Source organism: Dendroctonus ponderosae, unplaced genomic scaffold (assembly GCF_020466585.1).
Source record: "Dendroctonus ponderosae isolate FM_Combo_2020 unplaced genomic scaffold, Dpon_F_20191213v2 Dpon_F_20191213_2, whole genome shotgun sequence".
Lineage (NCBI taxonomy): Eukaryota > Metazoa > Arthropoda > Insecta > Coleoptera > Curculionidae > Dendroctonus > Dendroctonus ponderosae.
In genome coordinates this window covers 18,795,258-18,812,384 of record NW_026018165.1, presented here as the reverse complement: position 1 = coordinate 18,812,384, position 17,127 = coordinate 18,795,258, and the positions used below count along the sequence as shown (strand labels likewise).

Sequence of the window (17,127 nt, the reverse complement as noted above, 5' to 3'; positions counted from 1 at the left end):
TTTAGATAAACAAAGGAATAATTCACTGTTATATCACAGCAGTAACGCACATATGTTTAGTATATATCTTTTTTTATCAAATATCACTCATTAATTTCCTGATACGAACCATAATTGACCTTCATTGATCGTCGGTTGGATTCCACCACTCATGCTGTCTTATTAATTAATAAAGCCATTACAGTTTTATCTCAGCGTCTACGTTCTAATAAAGACAATGCCGATCACTTCGGAATTAAATAGATTTTAACGAAACATACGTACTGATTTCACTTTTCGCTCCTGATTTGCCGTCATTCAGAACCTCATTGCTCAAACATTGAATTATGGGGCAAAGTTGAAAAAGTTAATACTTGATGTCTGCTAATTGAACGAATCAGCATAGTAGTGCGTGTATGCACGCAACGAGATCACGAGCAGCTTATACAAAAAATCAACAAAAATCGTTGTAGGGTATTAAATTCTCAATTTGATGTGACAAATCGTTATCCCCACTAGACGAATGAACCATTGAGAAAATGAGGCTGCCTGAACTCTTCGTCGCCAATCACTTCGAGTATTAACATCAACTATCGTCCGAGCGCGTGTAATTGTGCCTACATCCTTGGGCCAGCTAAATACATATCTCCGACATAAAATCAATGAACCGACAATGATTCAGCTTTTAAAAACGATCCTTTTGGTGCATTTGGTGGCTTTATCATGTGTAAATGCCAGCAGGATTCTTGGAGTGTTTCCTATAGCCACAGGGAGCCACTTTGTTCTCACTTCCAAACTGATGAAAGGCTTAGCTGAAGCTGGACATGATGTGACAGTGGTAAGTCCATATCGGCTCAAAGATCTGCCGAAGAATGGCAAATATCGCGATGTTATGCTGGAGGGTTTTGCAACTGATTTCGAAAGTAAGTCTATGGATTATTTAGTGTTCGTTTACTCTTTTAAGCTTAAATCGCATCCACATACATATAAATTAGGCATAAGTACAGAAGATCAACAATGTGCCAGATACAGAAGGAATTTTGCAAATGCGAGGCAGGAAGAATGTTAGCGGTTTTTGTTAATTTTCTGGTCTATTGCATTTTTCCTGTATTTGCAACGGATTTCAAATGAAACCCGTTTGGATCTTCTTTGGCGAGTTGTGGCCATCATTTGCGATTTATTTATTTTACTTTAACGTGCACTTGCAGATGAACGGCATTTTTGCTCAAAATCGATAACGCGATTGACCATCGATTTGCGTAGCTTGAAATTTGCGCCGTTTTTTGGAACATTTATCGGGAATTTTTCCATTTAAATACAGTTAGTTAAATTATTGTGAAACCCATATTGAGCCTTGAAGTTATTTCGGAAATTTTACATTAATGCGAGTCACCGTCGTCCCGTTCTCAGTCTCCATCGGTCTCTATCTGTGGCGTCTTCATGACCTAAACTACGCGCCAGTGCTTCTCTCATGCCCTCAAACCATGATCTTCTGGGTCTCTCTTCCTTCGTGCTGGTGGGTCCAATTTGATCCTTCCTCATCATATGTCTAAACCATCTCAATCCTTAACCTGAACGTTGAAACGCAACATTTTTCTCGTTTTGCATTCAGAACTTGGCAAATTACAGATGTTTCTTTCCCAACGCTTTAATCCCAAACAGTCGCAGTTGCGTTAAAAAATTCAGGGCTTCAACAAGCAATCACCCAGCATGTTTTCACTACCATTTACCATCACTAACGATGCAGCTTAATCACTATAATCCGCAGAGCAATTTAAAACAAATTTCCAACGACTATTAAAAAAATTATATGGTTTCTTTCAGAAAACACACAAAACTTGTTAGCTCAGCCGGATATCAGTCCCTACTCGATGATGAAACAGACCGTGGATATTATGCTGGATCTGGCAAATCGCACCCTTCACAATCCGGCTGTGAGGCGAATCTCCGACTCGAACGAAACCTTTGACCTGGTGATTGTGGAGTATTTCCGGGACGACAGCCTTAAGATATTTGCGCATAGATTTAACTGCCCGCTGGTGGTTTTATGCAGCATGGGCCCAACTCCCATGATCAATCCCACAGTGGGCAACCCTCAACCAGCGTCCTACGTGGCGCATACCATCCTGGCCAAAGGATTCTCAACTTCGTTCACTCATAGGGCGAAGAACTTGATGTACTATTTAATCGATTATTTCATTTCTACATTGCACGCGTTGCCGAAAAACGACGAAATCATGCGATCGGTTTATCCAGATGCCCCGTCGATCTACGATTTGTATAGCAATGTCTCCCTGGTGTTGCTAAATTCGCATAGTAGCGTTAATCTGCCAGTGCCGCTTGTTCCCAATATGGTTGAAGTAGGCGGATATTTCATTGACCCACCCAAAAAACTTCCCAAAGATCTAGAAGACTATATGAACAGTGCATCGGATGGGGTCATTTATTTCAGCATGGGGTCGATAATAAAAGCAAAAGAACTTCCGGAAGAGCGGAAGCAAGCGTTCCTGAATGTGTTCCGCACATTGAAGCAGAAGGTTATTTGGAAGTTTGAGGACGAGTCGCTTGAGGTTCCCCCAAATGTTCTGGTAAAAAAGTGGTGTCCTCAGCAGGATATTTTAGGTGAGTCCAAAACTCACGAGTTTTGTTTCTCCTTAAAACAACTCCTTGGCTTTCCAGCGCATCCCAATGTAAAGCTCTTCATAACTCACGCGGGATTGTTGAGCACAACCGAGGCGGTTCACAATGGGGTTCCGCTTCTGGCGATTCCAGTTTTTGTGGATCAGCCAATCAACGCAGCTACAGCAGTGAGAAATGGCTACGCCTTGCAGCTGGACTACAGCGATCCCGATTTTTCCGAGAGAAAAATCGCCCAACTAATCCACGAATTGCTAAACAACGCGACGTACGCCCAAAACGCCAAGGCAAGATCCCGATTATACCATGACCGACCAATGAAACCCATGGAAGCAGTGAACTACTGGATCAATTACGTAATTAAGCATCGGGGCGCGCCCCATTTAAGGGTGGCGGGTGTAAACCTGCCATGGTACCAATATTTTATGGTTGACGTCATTGGGCTGTTTGTGCTAAGTGTGTCATTTGCACTGTATATTGTACAGTTTATAATCAGGAAAGCCGTTTCATGCATAAGGAACACCAGGGTTTGTTCAAAAGTATCGGCGAAAAAAGCAAATTAAGGCCAAGTTATTAAAAAAATTAGTCTCGAATTGTGATAGATGTAAGTAGGAGTAGGTAACTTGAAACGGACGTACGATTGATTTCAGAATTGACTATTTATTAGCAGATTTATATTTTACACCAGATTGAACCAATTGACCAGAATAGACCAATTTTCTAGCAAAATTATTTTTTTAAGTCCCATGAAATCACTTTAAGTCAATGTCGTGTAGGGTCTTCTCATGGGAATTTCGTGAAAATTCAGCGAAAAAGTGGAAGAAAATCGCAGTTGCACAAGAAACGTTTCAAACCGGCAGTAAAAGGCAGAGTGGAGACATCCAGGATCGCTTGATCGCCTTTGATAATGCCTGCTGCAGTTGCAGACGAAACGTCAGGTTCTAAACCTCAAGGACCACGGCAATATTTTACTAGTGAGTCCAGCCCTGAAAGCCTACACAGTTAAGACAACTTTAATCTAGATCTGCTGGATTATTAGACAAAAGATCAGATGATCTCCGATTATGCGGCAATCATGATCAGCACTAATTTCCCCTCTCCTACAAAACCTTCTAAATAACGTGCGCAAATTGTTTTTAACTATTCGCCGTTGATGTAACCGGTTTAAGCTTATCGCGTGTTCTCCTGCACACATTTCCTTGATCATTTACATCAAGTCATCATGACTGAACTATTCAAATGGGGAATTCTCCTGTTCTTTGCGTTGTTTTCTCGTGTGGAAAGTAGTAAAATTTTGGGAGTATTTCCATTAGCAACCGGCAGTCATTACAATCTTTACTCCAAACTGATGAAAGGTTTAGCTGAGGCTGGACACGAAGTTACAATGGTCAGTCCATATCGCTTCAAGGAGCCGCCGAGAAGCGGCAAATATCGAGATTTGGTGCTGGATGGCTTCGCCGAACAGTTTGAGAGTAAGTTTCACGTTTTTAATAAGATTTATCACAAAGTGCTGGGCTTTTGTAGGGATGAGTAGGGACTTTTACCATGCGAGCGGGGTGCCAATCAGTGCGTTCAGACAAGCGAAGAATATCGTGGATTTATTTATAATGCAAGCAAACAGAACCTTGCACCATCCGACGATGACAAAGTTGGTAGAAGCCAATGAAACTTTCGATGCTGTTATAGTAGAGTATGTGTTGGATGACGCCCTGAAAGTCTACGGGCATATTTTCAACTGCCCACTCATTGTCTTGAACAGCATGGGGCCGAATCCCATGGTAAACCCCACGGTGGGTAACCCGCAACCGGTTTCGTATATTCCTCATACTCTTTCAGCCAAGGGATTTTCCCAATCGCTTCTGAGCAGAGCAATGAACGCGTATTATTACGTATTGGACTTCGTTTTATGCCGGTGTTTCCAATTGCCAGGTCACGAACAAATCTTGAAAACTATTTACCCAGATGCCCCTTCAATATATGACTTGTACTACAACGTTTCTCTGGTGCTGTTGAATTCGCACACCAGCATCAATGCCCCTGTTCCACTTGTGCCAAATATGGTGGAAGTTGGAGGATTTTTTATCGATCCCCCGAAGAAACTTCCTCAAGACTTGGAAGACTACATGAACAACGCTACGGAAGGTGTTGTGTATTTCAGCATGGGGTCAATAATGAAAGGAACCAATTTGCCCGAAGAGAAGAAGCAAGTGTTGCTGAAAACGTTCGCAAAACTCAAGCAGAAAGTGATTTGGAAGTTCGAAGATGATTCTCTTGATACGCCCCCGAATGTTCTAGTGAAAAAGTGGTGCCCCCAACAGGACATCTTAGGTAGAAGATTGGTGGAAGCAAGTTTGTGCAAGCCTTTTGAAATTCTGATGCATTTCAGCGCACCCGAACATGAAACTATTCATCACCCATGGCGGTTTACTGAGTACAACCGAAACCATCTACAACGGCGTTCCGATTCTGGCTATTCCAATCTTTGGCGACCAGCCAGTGAATGCAGACGTGGCTGTTAAAGCTGGATACGCCCTTCAACTGGATTACCAGGATCCAGAATTTGGAGAAGAAAAGCTGTCCTATCTGATCAACGAACTGCTGTCCAACCCGAAGTACGCCCAAAACGCCAAGGCGAGATCCATATTATACCACGACAGGCCGAAACCACCAATGGAAACGGCCGTTTACTGGATTGAATACGTGATAAGACATAAAGGCGCCCCACATTTAAGGGTCGCGGGCCTGAAGCTGCCGTGGTATCAATATTTCATGGTCGACGTGATTGGATCTTTTATATCACTCATTGTGGTCGCTTTATTGGTTTCAAAGTGGGCGATCAAAAAACTGATTTCTGGTTTCAGCAAAGGAAAGAAGCGACCAGGTGCATCGAAAAAGAAAACGCATTAACTTCAACTCGACTTGGAGTCCAAATGCTTAAAATATTTGCACCTGCAACAGGCACGTGCACGTATCATCTCAATCCCCATTAGTTTTTAGTTTTAAACTAAGTAAGTAGGTACATTAATTTATTTTAAATAAAACATCCTAACATGTATATGAATTATACTGTATTTTCAATCCATTCACAAATATTCACCGATGCTGATATGAGTTACAAGTGTAGAAAGTATTTTCATTACAGCACAAATGGGGTTGGGGTTGGTGTGGATCTGACAGAACAATAAACATTTAAAAATAAAGTACAAAAGTGATTTAGGTGAGAACTTCACCGAAATTGTTGCCCATTTAGCGAATTTGTTGTTGTTAATTAAAAGGACGAATCAACATGTCAATTACCTTGTTTGCCTTACAGTTGCTTTTAATTGCTAGTTACCGTGCGCCCAAGTAATGTTCCTTGAAACGTGGGATTCATCAATAATTTAAAAATTCGAACAAACATTTTGTTGCTTACTGATAGTAGGAATCGGGTAGATATGATTTTAGTCAGCAAACATCAACTTTAAATGCTCTCAGTGATAAAAATGTAGATAGTAATAGATTAATTTTAACATTAATCATCAACAGTTTCGTGTCTATGAGCGATTAATCTACCACTGGTTTTGAGCTGATTGATGTTTTCACTACAACCAACACATATTTTCGCAATAATCGATAAACTACTTAAATTATTACATAAAATTACAAACATACTCAATTCGTAATCTCGCGAATTCTCATTTTTTTCAAAAATTTCAGTTTCAGCTTTTGTGATTTCTCAATAATGAATTTTCTCAAACTTATCCAATCCAAGACCAATAAATCAGATTTTTTTCTAAATCGAACACCAGTAATTTTCTCTTGCCTTTTTGAGTCCTTCAAGAGAAGCGTTAGAAAGCCAAGAAATCACTGTTAACCAAGAATGAAGAATGAGATGACGGGTTTTGTATTTTTTTGATTTTTTTAAATTTTGATTAAATATATCAGAACTAAATGCTAATTTCTGAGCAGCAGACAGTTTAAAACAACAAATAAACGCATTTTTATGGCAACTTGAACTGATCATTCATAAAAACGTTGAAAAACTCGCCTTTACCCGCATTAACTGCATTAACAATAAAGTCTAAAACTCTCCTGACTGAAGTGTCTTAAAAAATATATTAAAGACCATGATGCGTAATCGTTTCATTATACAAAATAATTTGCATTGATCATCATATCATCAAAACTGTGTTGACTTTTTGAAGCTTTTGCGCAGGCAGAAACAGGAAAACACAAACTATACAAAAACCTTTTTGTATTTCAGTTCATGCAAACTTTCGGAGCACAAAACATAACAATGTAATCAGCAAACTTATTTATTATAATTATTATGCATTGAAAATTTGATTAAAACCCGAGCAAAATCGATGTTTTGCTCCAAAGAAAACGTTCAGAAAAGTTAAACAAAAATGTGTTTATGTGATTTCTGTTATCTTTTTCCTCCAATTTTGTAAAAGGTTTAAAAAGGCAAGAAAACGGTGTTCATCAACGACTCAATCTCGTAACGGAAATTGATTTTATCTCTACTATGACCGTTTGAACGATGTTCTACTTGTTTTTTCGCGAACTTTTCAATAAAAAATTCTTCTGAGGAAAACTGGGTCTATCATATGAAAAATTACGAACAGCCAGTTGAGCGGAACGCTAATAAAATTGGAAAATTCCTGTAAGCAGAGGAAAGTGCCTTTATTAAATTGCCATAACAAAGTTAAGCTTTGGAACAAGAGGAACACGATGTAATCGATCTCAAACTCAAAGCAGCTGAGCACGAATTGTCCGGTAAAAGCCCATTATTAAAACTTGGACAGTGGGTACATAACTGACTGAAAAATTGATGGAGTTTGGCTTTTTGTTGTTTGGAAAGTTGGAAACTGGTGGGTTTTTCGAGCGTTTTCGAGCAAAACAGTTGTATTTAAATACAACTCACAAATGCTTTAAGTAAAAATTGCATCTCCAGAAAAGCTACACGTTGAACTTGAAATAAATACATTTTCTCTGCACCAAATCTATACAACCGAAATTCTATCGCTTTTAGACAGTCACATAAAAAATTACATCATTTTAAGAGGATCCAATCCTGATTATTTCATTGAAGTGAAGCTTAAACAAATGGAGACAGTCAAGATGGATAAAGTACTTGAGAATAAGTACAGATACCCAGTTCGTCTACGTCTACGCAAGTTTTTTTCATGGCCTGAGTGCGTTGCACCAAAGTTTCTTAATGGTTTTTGGGTCAAAATGATAGTCGACTTGAGCGAGTTGGTACTTTTCATTTAATCAATCATAAGCAGGCGATTGTTAAGCGAACATTCTAGCTTCAGCTGATAACTGAATAAGGATCGAATAAATGACGATATCTATCTAAATTATGGGGAACTTCATATTTATTTAATTAAATACTTTATGTCAATTTACTTTGTTACATTTGATGCTATATCAAAAGAGTTTTCATTCTGTATAATTAATAATCTTTTAATAACTCTGGCTACTTACAATGACAATGAAAAAGATAAATGTTATACCAACCATTGGTAGGTAAAGCAACGTGATTTTGCTTCGAGATAGAAGATTTTGGGAACAAACTTGATTAAAAGACGTTGACCTTACAGTAATCTTGCTTTCAACGCTAATTGGTAATGAAAAAGCGAAACAACTGACTGTATATCCGAAACCACATCTGCGATATGCGTTCAGAATGTTTTATTGAACACTAAATTCCCGAGTGTGGTGTGAGTACGCGTCGTTCATTTGTCTGTTGAGGATTGAAGAGCATTAAGCATGTTGATTGTTCACTCGATGATCGTGATAATAGTCTTATCTTTTACGGATGGCGCGCGGATTTTAGGAATTTTTCCAATGGCCGCGGTAAGTCACCATACTTTATACTCAAAGCTCATGAAAGGATTGGCCGAAGCTGGCCATGATGTCACAGTGGTCAGCCCTTATCGCCTTAAAGAGCTGCCGAAAAATGGCAAATATCGAGATGTGGTTTTGGAAGGGTTTGCCGCAGAATACGAGGGTAAGTTAGTATTTATAAATGTCTAAACCTCCATTTGATTGAATACTGAAGCAATTATTGTACTTTTAGACAAGCTGAAATCGCTGAACTATTTCGAACTGAGAGAAAAATCACTGATCGATCGATATTTTCATTTTACCGCATTGATGCTGCCAACAACCAATCACACATTGCATAATGCAAATTTAAAAAAGCTGGTCGAATCCAACGAAACATTTGACGCTCTTATACTAGAACAGATGTTCAATGATAATATGAAAGTATATGGATACATCTTTAACTGCCCAGTAATTCTGCTAAGCCCATTCGGGCCGAACTCGTGGGTGAATCCGACCGTTGGCAACCCCCAACCGCCCTCCTATGTACCGCAGATGAATCAACAAGACTTTTCCAATGACCTTTCATTCTTCAATAGGGCCAACAATTTGTATTGTTTCATTGTGGAGTATTTGATATTTAAATATTACATTTTTCCCCAACAAGAGAGGATGATGCACGCGATTTATCCAGATGCTCCCCCACTCGATGATTTATATTCAAACGTTTCGCTAGTTCTACTCAGTTCGCACACCAGCATATGGTCGCCCGTACCTTTGGTGCCAAATATGGTGGAAATCGGAGGGTTCTTTATTGATCCCCCTAAAAAACTACCCCCCGATTTGCAAGAGTTTATGGACAAAGCCACTGAGGGGGTGATATACTTTAGCATGGGTTCGAATTTGAGAAGCAAAAATATTCCTTTGGAAAAGAAACAGGCCTTCCTCAACGTGTTCAAGAAACTAAAGCAAAAGGTGATTTGGAAATTTGAGGACGAAAATCTCCCCAACAAACCACAGAATGTTCTGATTAGGAAATGGTGCCCCCAGACAGATATTTTGGGTTAGTTTGGGTCCCAAATCCTTAAACTCTGCAGATAACAATCCTTTTTTCTAGCTCACCCTAATACGAAACTCTTCATAACACATGGCGGTTTGCTCAGCACAACTGAAGCCATCCACTATGGAATACCATTGCTGGCAATTCCAGTTTTCGGCGATCAGCCCACAAATGCTGCCAAGGCCGTAATGAATGGATACGCCCTTCAACTGGACTATCACGATCCCAACTTCAATGAAGAAACTTTGGACTATATGCTGAAGGAGCTTTTGAACAATCCGGTGTACATGAAGACGGCAAAAGAAAAGTCGACAATTTACCATGACCGACCAATGAAACCCATGGAAGCAGCGGTTTTTTGGGTTGAATATGTTATTAAACATCGGGGGGCGCCGCATTTAAGGGTGGCTGGCCTTCGAATGCCTTGGTATCAGTACTTTATGGTGGATGTGTTAGGATGTGCAGTGCTCGCTTTGGTTCTGATTGCGTATGTTTTCAATGTTGCGATACGAAGGGTTTTTCGGCAGAAATCTGGAAAAGTCACTAGCTTAAAGAAGATAAATTAATTTCTTAGTGATATTTTAAATTGTTGATGCGTGTTGATAAAAGTGTACACAAGATTTTCCGGTTTTTTTGGAAGTGTTAAGTGAAACTCTGTCAAAGGGTCCGTTGGATGTCCCTGGAAATGTAGCAGCGGTAGCATGCGGAAAAAATGACCAAAGGTAGAGTGTTAAAATTGGTTCCGAGCAGTATTTTTGGGTTTCAACAGTGGAAATAGTTAGGAGCGATTTTTCTTCGAGAGGTCAGCCGTCTTTTGTCCATATCTTTATTAGTGGGAACCGGACAGGAAAAGTTGCTATAGCAAAGTGGAAGACTATTCAAAAAGCTATTGACGGGTATATTTTATTTTCTGTTAATGCTCGAAATAGGTAAGTTGGGAGGCAAACAATTTTTTCTCAGCGGGCTTTTGACGTTTCAAGAGCGGACAGTCTTCTTTTGCTCATATGTTCAAAAGCGGCAGTCGCTCAGAAAAACTGCAAAGAGCAAAGTGGAAGAGTGCAAAACGGACTATCGGCTGATCTTGATAGTTTCCAATCACCACCGGGAATAACCAAAGGAGGCTTTAGGATTATGCAGTGCAATTAGGAGCCTGTCATTCCGATCCAGAGCTTCCTGGTTGATGCTAAGGACTTCAACTTTATAAATTGTTATCAATTATTCTTACCTGTTGCGGAGCCCGAAGAAGTGCTTACAGAAGCGACGCCAGCCGCTAACTTTCCAACTTCCCGCAAAACTGGGGGAACCAAAGCGGGCATTTGAGTTTTCGGGTTCCCTGGTCCCACTAACGCACTTAGCCGCATCACTGGCTTCACTTTCTCCCCTTTTGCGTCCACTTTGGGGCTTCCGCTCATTTCGAAAAATATCAATAAATCCTGCCGGTTTGCGGTATTGAATGTCAGCGCACTGTTCTAACCTAAACAGTTGAATTTCGTGAAAAATCCTCAATTTTTCCTTTGAAACACTCACAGTGAAACTGCTCGAGGAACTGGAACCCGATTAGCGCGAATCGAATGTTTATAAACACCAAAAGCTGATAAACCGATGGCAGAAGGAAACTCACAGATCTCCAATCAATCAAGATCATATGATGCGACGTTGTCAGGTCGTTGACTATTAAAGCCCCACAGTCTAAAAACATTTTGGGTTATTTCGTTATAGTGAAGCTTGGATTCTGGTTTTCGCAGACGAAGTGTTTGAAGAAGCATAATTTCATATGGAATAAAGCCCATGATAATAAGATGGAATGTTGATTGGAAAAAGCACGCAACCAAGGCGGTTGAAACGGAGTTCTAGGAAACTCTGGGCACAGTGGCAACAATACAAATAGATTGTAATCTGACAATATGGGTCAATGTCAACAAACAGCTGTAGTGGTTGTGGTAAACCTAGTGATGATTTGAAAACTGTCCACTCAATAAGGGAAAACAGGAAAGTTCTAGTGAAAATGTACAAAATACATTCGGATTCGCTGTAATTAACGCAATTAAATCACCCGGTGACATCATCACGGTCATGGCCAATGGCAGCTAGACAAACTGGTCACCATCTCCAATGCCTGGTGGGGGCTGTGGGGATTTCAACAAACAATATGAGAAAAACAGCAAGTTTCAGTTCGTTCGTAGATTTCGAGTGAGTGTCGTCAGCAAATTGTCGCAAATCCACTCAAAGTCCCATGTGGCTGGCCGCCAACGTAGATTGTTGACTAGAAGAGCTGCGGAAATGGGAAATGAGAATAGCTGGAACGACTATGGGCGTCGAATCTCAAAGGTGATTTTTGCCTTTGTTGAGTACGTGTTCCAAGTGCTGTTTGGGCTGGTGTATGGAGGCGGCGCCAAGCAGTCAATGCCCCCTATTGAGGATCTGCTGCTTTTGGAGTCAGCCAGTACAATTGCCTTGAAGATCCGCACTCAAAAAGTAAGTTTAGCATCAAATTACACGGTGCTGCTTCAATTGATTGTTTAATTTACATTATATTTAGAAATCCTGCAGGCGTGAAGGATTAAGCGTGTCAAAGCCTGCAGTGAAAGTTATGTATAGGTCCTAGTGGGAATAAGAGTTTTCTCTTAGAGCGTTTTTGTTCGGTTTCCTCTTTAATAACTAGACACGTATCTAGTTAAATGGATGAATAGAATGCGCCTTTTTACCCCCTTTTTACCTCAAATGGGGCACTTTATTGACTTTTTATGTGGACACGCTGTATCAGTTAATGCTGAGCGCATTTGCCACATTATCCCTCATGCAGCTTAATTTTGCTACCAACATGAACACCCAGTGGTTTATATAGGTAGACCTACTATTCAGAAAAACCAGTCAATAGAGAATATTCAAACCTCGTTTCGTTTTAGACCAATATTCCAAAAACAATGCTTAGGAAATTATCGGAAAATGTCCACTAGCGGACTTTACTTGAAGGAATTTTATACCTCAACTGCAAACAACTCACGTTTAGTGCGTCCGAATACCCATCGGCAACTTAGAACAAACRTTCAGTTTTTCCTTTCAATTTGTAGTCCAAAAATGCCCACAAAAGCGTTGATATTTCATATACAWTGTTTCAGATTACCAGTGAACAAGTACTGGATTCTTTCATCGAACGAATCAAACAAGTGAATCCAGTGTTAAATTGTGTGGTAGCGGACCGCTTCGATGAAGCGAGAAAAGAAGCACAAGAAGCGGATCAGCTCATTCAAGCGCAAAGAATTCCTCAGGAAACCTTAGCCAACGAAAAACCCTTTCTAGGCGTGCCTTTCACTACCAAAGACTGCATACCGGTAAAAGGCGAGTATAATTACGTTCTATTTTTTTAGTTAAATTTATAGAAAAATCGTGGAATGTTTCTAGCCGGCTTTAAATAAGTAAAGTAATGAAATCACTAAAAATAAATCCGACAAGCTGATGTCACAGGGATCGTCCCAGTATTTAATAATGTTTATTAATACACATACAATTCACATTGTTGGGCCGGGTTACTGTAAAAGAAATTTATTATAATCTGCGTTATGACCAAATTTTCCTCTTAAAAATATGTGACCACGTTCATTTGATTATTTCATTTCTTTTGTTGTGTAATATAATTTTATTTAGATTTATACTGGCGACCCTGACTGTGAGTGGTTCAATAAGCGCTACTTGTCCACATATAAGACCTCGATTTGAGTCACACAATTGTTCTATTCAATGATAAGTGCAATTATGTTGTTGGTCGGCTGGTACGTTAAACGCGACCATTACAAAGCTTAATATATTTTTATCTGCTTAAGTGCATACATATGCATAATGTATAATTTTCATAATTTCGTGCAGTAATATAAAAAATATACATGGACGTCTACCGGTTTATCTAGTTAAAGCTACTCGCAATTGCTTTTCTAACTGTGCTTGGACCCAGTTTTGCGTGCATTTTGTTCTTTTCTAGGCAGTCATAAAATCAAACGTTCTATTCAAGCGTAGCTGAAAATAGCCTAGCATATTTATTTAGTTAAAAAATTGCACAACGATTTTTTCAAATAAATCGCGTCCTAACAGGGACTATTATTAGCATATTTTATTTTTTCAAGTTTACAGTCATTCTTGGTATTTACACTTACTTATTCACAATTATTTTTTTATCAAAAGAGATAGACTTTCGCAAGCAAACCACTTCTGAAGATGCAAGCCAMTCGTGCTCGCGAAACGTCAAGAAAAAATTCTACCGAACGAAGGCCTAAAAACCCGAAAAACCCATTAGTTTCAAGTATTTTTTTGTTTGGAATTCTATAAAAATTCTGGTACTGCAWCTTTATTAGGCTCAGGCCTTGTTTTTCTAGGCAGAACTTGATATTTTWATTTSAATGACTCTGTCTTTACTGTMTACAAACCCAAATTTGTAGGGCGGTTTAGGTGAAAATTGCATTTTCAGGACTCGCGTTCTTCATCATCAAATGMCTTTTTTTCAAATCTCATAAGGTCGCCAAAGTATCGGAAAATCTWTWCAAAAGTGTAGTTTTATATATCAAATAACTTTTGAARGATAGTCAGAAGGCCCAGATATTGAAATAATGCCACCTAAATGAAAAATCGCCCCGTATAATCATGAATCTTRTCGTAATCTGTTTGCGTTATCTAAATATGTGTACTGCCACATTCATTAAGATTTATTAGGCTTCTACCTACGGTTGTTAAGATTTACAGTCAATACTATCACAGATTTGATTCAGAGCTGTTGTGCAAAGACTTAGCTTGATAATGCTCTAATTAATGGAAATAGTCATTCAAAAGCATGCAAAATGCATTGTGATTTTGCCTGAATCTGGCCTTAAAACCAGTCGGTGACCCGAAGGAAAATTGTTACCTAAACATAAGCCATAGAAATGTTCCAATGGACTAGGCACGTTACAAGCAGACAATACTTTCATATATAAAACTTTAATTGCTGCTAATTAATCACTGGTAGTTTTATTGTTTAATGAACCCAATTAACTAGTTAAAAATGAAGATCCCAAACAAAGTTAGCAGATTTCCACATTTTTTGCTGATCATTTATATCAAAACTAATGGGCAATAATTCGAATTTTCAGGTCTAATCCATTCTTCAGGGCTGTTTAGCCGCAGGCACAACCGAGCTGAAGCAGACGCTGCGGCAATTTCGCTTCTGAGAAAAGCGGGCGCAATCCCCATTGGTCTGACCAATGTGTCTGAGCTGTGCATGTGGTGGGAAAGTGCCAACAACATTCATGGTAGGACGAACAACCCTTACGATACCACCCGAATAGTGGGCGGCTCATCGGGTGGAGAAGGGTGTGCTCAAGCAGCTGCAGCCAGCGCGTTTGGCATCGGATCCGATATTGGAGGCTCAATTCGTATGCCAGCTTTTTTCAATGGTACGGTGATTGTGGCAAGAAAACAGTTTATTTCGTTTAGATTGGCTAAAACGTGTATTTTTCAGGTATTTTCGGTCACATGCCGACCCCCTTAACTGTTCCGTTGACCGGGCAGTATCCAGCTCCAATCTCAGAAGAACAGACCAAATTTTTGAGAATCGGCCCGATGTGTCGAAGGGCGGAGGATCTTCTACCATTACTCAAAGTGAGTTTTATTGCAATTTCCCGAGTAAAAGAGTTGGTTTTATCATCAGATAATCAGCTAATCGATAAGTTGGATTTTGCCTCATCAGGAAAATTTATCTCCTGCCTGATTTAAACGTTTTCACCCTACACTCCCGCTTTTCAAGTTTTTCCTGTGGATTTTTTTGATAATAAAATTAACCCGTTGTCCATTTCAGGTAATCAGCGGCAATTCGCCAAAACTACGCTTAGACGAGCCAGTACAAATAAAAAATATAAAAATTTTCTATCAGGAAACCGACGGAGGTTCAAAGTTGGTGTCGACGGTTTCGCCCGATATCAGAGAGTTGTTTGGAAAAATTTCTAGTCACTTTGAGAGAGCGCACGCCATTAGAGCCACCAAGGTCAGAATTCGGCTATTATTTTCTACCTTAAACGGACAAATTAGTCAAGCCTAATTTACCCGTTTTCCTTGAATCAAAATAATAGGAAAATAACAAAATTCTAGGTATCGTTAAAACGATTTATCAAAAGCGGGCCAATGTGGTTTGCGAACATGAAGGCGCCATCGGGACCCACATTTGGGGATCAACTAGCCAATCTTAAGGGCAGAATCAACCCCTGGTGGGAGCTGTTCAAATGGATGTTTGGGAAATCAAACCATTCGTTCATTGCATTGGCTACTTGCCTTGTTGAGAAAGGAGGTTGTAGGTAGGCATTCGTCGATCTCAATGCCCAGTTTAGTTAAATGAACACATCTAAAACCTTTAGCTACGGGGACGAAAAATATCAGTACCTTGTCAAAGAAAGAGATGCGCTCAGATTGGAGGTGTTGGATCTGCTAGGGGATGACGGGGTGTTTTTATACCCCACTCATCCTACTTCAGCCCCTTACCATCACCAACCTCTAGTCAGACCATTCAATTTTTCATATACAGGTAATACACATGTGAAAAAGTGTGAGAATGGTTTTTCAAAGAAGTTATTATTTTTTCAGGTATAATCAACGTGCTGAAATTCCCAGCTACGCATATACCAATGGGACTAGATCGTCATGGTTTACCAATTGGGGTGCAGGTGATTTCGCGTGAATGTAACGATCGGTTGTGTTTGGCTGTGGCTAGAGAGCTGGAGAAAGCCTTTGGAGGCTGGGTGCCGCCAGGTGGGATAGCCTGAATGATGATTAATGTATGGTATGATTTAACGATAAAAATTATATTTGTAATCATTCACAAGAGTTAAGCGCACAACTGAACCCTTTTGCTTGTCCGCTGACAAAGCATTGAGAATGATCCAAAGATTTCAGTCAATCAATCATATACTTATGCCTTTACCAAGTAGAGAATATTTTTTAATCCAAAACAATTTATATTGTGTGCCAATGACAATTGCATCAACATAGCGCTTTTTGTGGCATTTCAACATATTCCCAGTTAAGTTTTACTTTAACTGAAAACCTGGGAAAAATTGCGCCAATTGTTTAAGGGCCCTGTTATACTAAAACTGCAAATCTCGAACTTAACATTCGAAGTATTTCGAATATTTTTTATGCATAATGTTGGTGATTTCCTATATTTATTTTTGTACAATTTTTACAAGTATCAAGTGAGCAGTTAGAAACGGATAAATTGTCCGTTTGTTAAAGGCCGTTTAGTGAATAATTATTGTAAAATATTATCAGACAGGGCCATGGATGTAGTATCTGATTGGTTAACATGCTGTTTTTAAGTTGACAGTATATTGCATTTATAATATACATGGCGATCTATTTTTGTATTATCTACATCAGAACGTATTTTTGATCTACTTAAGTTTACAAATATTTACACAAATTGCATAGAAAGCCTATATGTATGTAATTCGTGACAAATTCATTGTTGTTTATTATTACAATTTCAACATCATTGTTGAAGTCTGTATTATCTGTTTTCGGATATTTTTAAGGTACCTATCAGAAATTAAATGGTTGCATTTTACAGGTTTTATTTGTCCATTGTGAACTGATGCCGTTGTTTCTCATTATCCTCCCACAAT

At 39.3% G+C, this 17,127-nt stretch overlaps 5 protein-coding genes and 2 long non-coding RNA genes across 8 annotated transcripts in view; 4 read left to right on the top strand and 3 right to left on the bottom strand.

Annotated features, from left to right (window-relative positions):
• The window catches only part of LOC109545273 (cytochrome b5 reductase 4), a 29,419-nt gene extending 18,092 nt beyond the window's left edge, over nucleotides 1–11,327 (bottom strand). For both annotated transcript variants that reach the window (XR_007280832.1, XM_048663713.1), the window contains exons 1-2: nucleotides 11,018–11,327; nucleotides 10,716–10,964 (exon numbers count right to left, since the gene is read on the bottom strand). Coding sequence is in view for 1 of the 2 variants with exons in the window: in XM_048663713.1 (XP_048519670.1) it covers nucleotides 10,716–10,902 (187 nt within the window). In the remaining variant the exon portion in view is untranslated. The remainder of the gene's footprint in view (nucleotides 1–10,715; nucleotides 10,965–11,017) is intronic.
• Nucleotides 56–350, bottom strand: LOC125503413. The gene is made up of 2 exons (XR_007280833.1): nucleotides 261–350; nucleotides 56–205 (listed from the first exon to the last, which is right to left on the bottom strand). It is a non-coding gene; the product is annotated as an uncharacterized LOC125503413 (long non-coding RNA).
• LOC109545277 (UDP-glycosyltransferase UGT5) lies at nucleotides 463–3,345 on the top strand. Its single transcript, XM_019915863.2, has 3 exons — nucleotides 463–902; nucleotides 1,804–2,601; nucleotides 2,659–3,345. Exons 1-3 carry the CDS (start codon nucleotides 653–655, stop codon nucleotides 3,177–3,179), a joined length of 1,569 nt encoding a protein of 522 aa, XP_019771422.2. The 5' UTR covers nucleotides 463–652; the 3' UTR covers nucleotides 3,180–3,345.
• LOC109545276 (UDP-glycosyltransferase UGT5) lies at nucleotides 3,649–5,680 on the top strand. Its single transcript, XM_019915862.2, has 3 exons — nucleotides 3,649–4,088; nucleotides 4,141–4,944; nucleotides 5,003–5,680. Exons 1-3 carry the CDS (start codon nucleotides 3,839–3,841, stop codon nucleotides 5,521–5,523), a joined length of 1,575 nt encoding a protein of 524 aa, XP_019771421.1. The 5' UTR covers nucleotides 3,649–3,838; the 3' UTR covers nucleotides 5,524–5,680.
• On the bottom strand, nucleotides 5,668–8,230 carry LOC109545285. Its single transcript, XR_002172654.2, has 2 exons — nucleotides 5,914–8,230; nucleotides 5,668–5,786 (listed from the first exon to the last, which is right to left on the bottom strand). It is a non-coding gene; the product is annotated as an uncharacterized LOC109545285 (long non-coding RNA).
• Nucleotides 8,285–10,110, top strand: LOC109545278 (UDP-glycosyltransferase UGT5). The gene is made up of 3 exons (XM_019915864.2): nucleotides 8,285–8,614; nucleotides 8,684–9,493; nucleotides 9,548–10,110. Exons 1-3 carry the CDS (start codon nucleotides 8,374–8,376, stop codon nucleotides 10,054–10,056), a joined length of 1,560 nt encoding a protein of 519 aa, XP_019771423.2. The 5' UTR covers nucleotides 8,285–8,373; the 3' UTR covers nucleotides 10,057–10,110.
• Nucleotides 11,328–11,413: 86 nt separating the features above from the next.
• On the top strand, nucleotides 11,414–17,069 carry LOC109545275 (fatty-acid amide hydrolase 2). The gene is made up of 8 exons (XM_019915861.2): nucleotides 11,414–11,965; nucleotides 12,610–12,829; nucleotides 14,608–14,910; nucleotides 14,976–15,115; nucleotides 15,312–15,497; nucleotides 15,602–15,804; nucleotides 15,865–16,031; nucleotides 16,091–17,069. Exons 1-8 carry the CDS (start codon nucleotides 11,603–11,605, stop codon nucleotides 16,267–16,269), a joined length of 1,761 nt encoding a protein of 586 aa, XP_019771420.2. The 5' UTR covers nucleotides 11,414–11,602; the 3' UTR covers nucleotides 16,270–17,069.
• The last annotated feature ends 58 nt before the right edge of the window (nucleotides 17,070–17,127 follow it).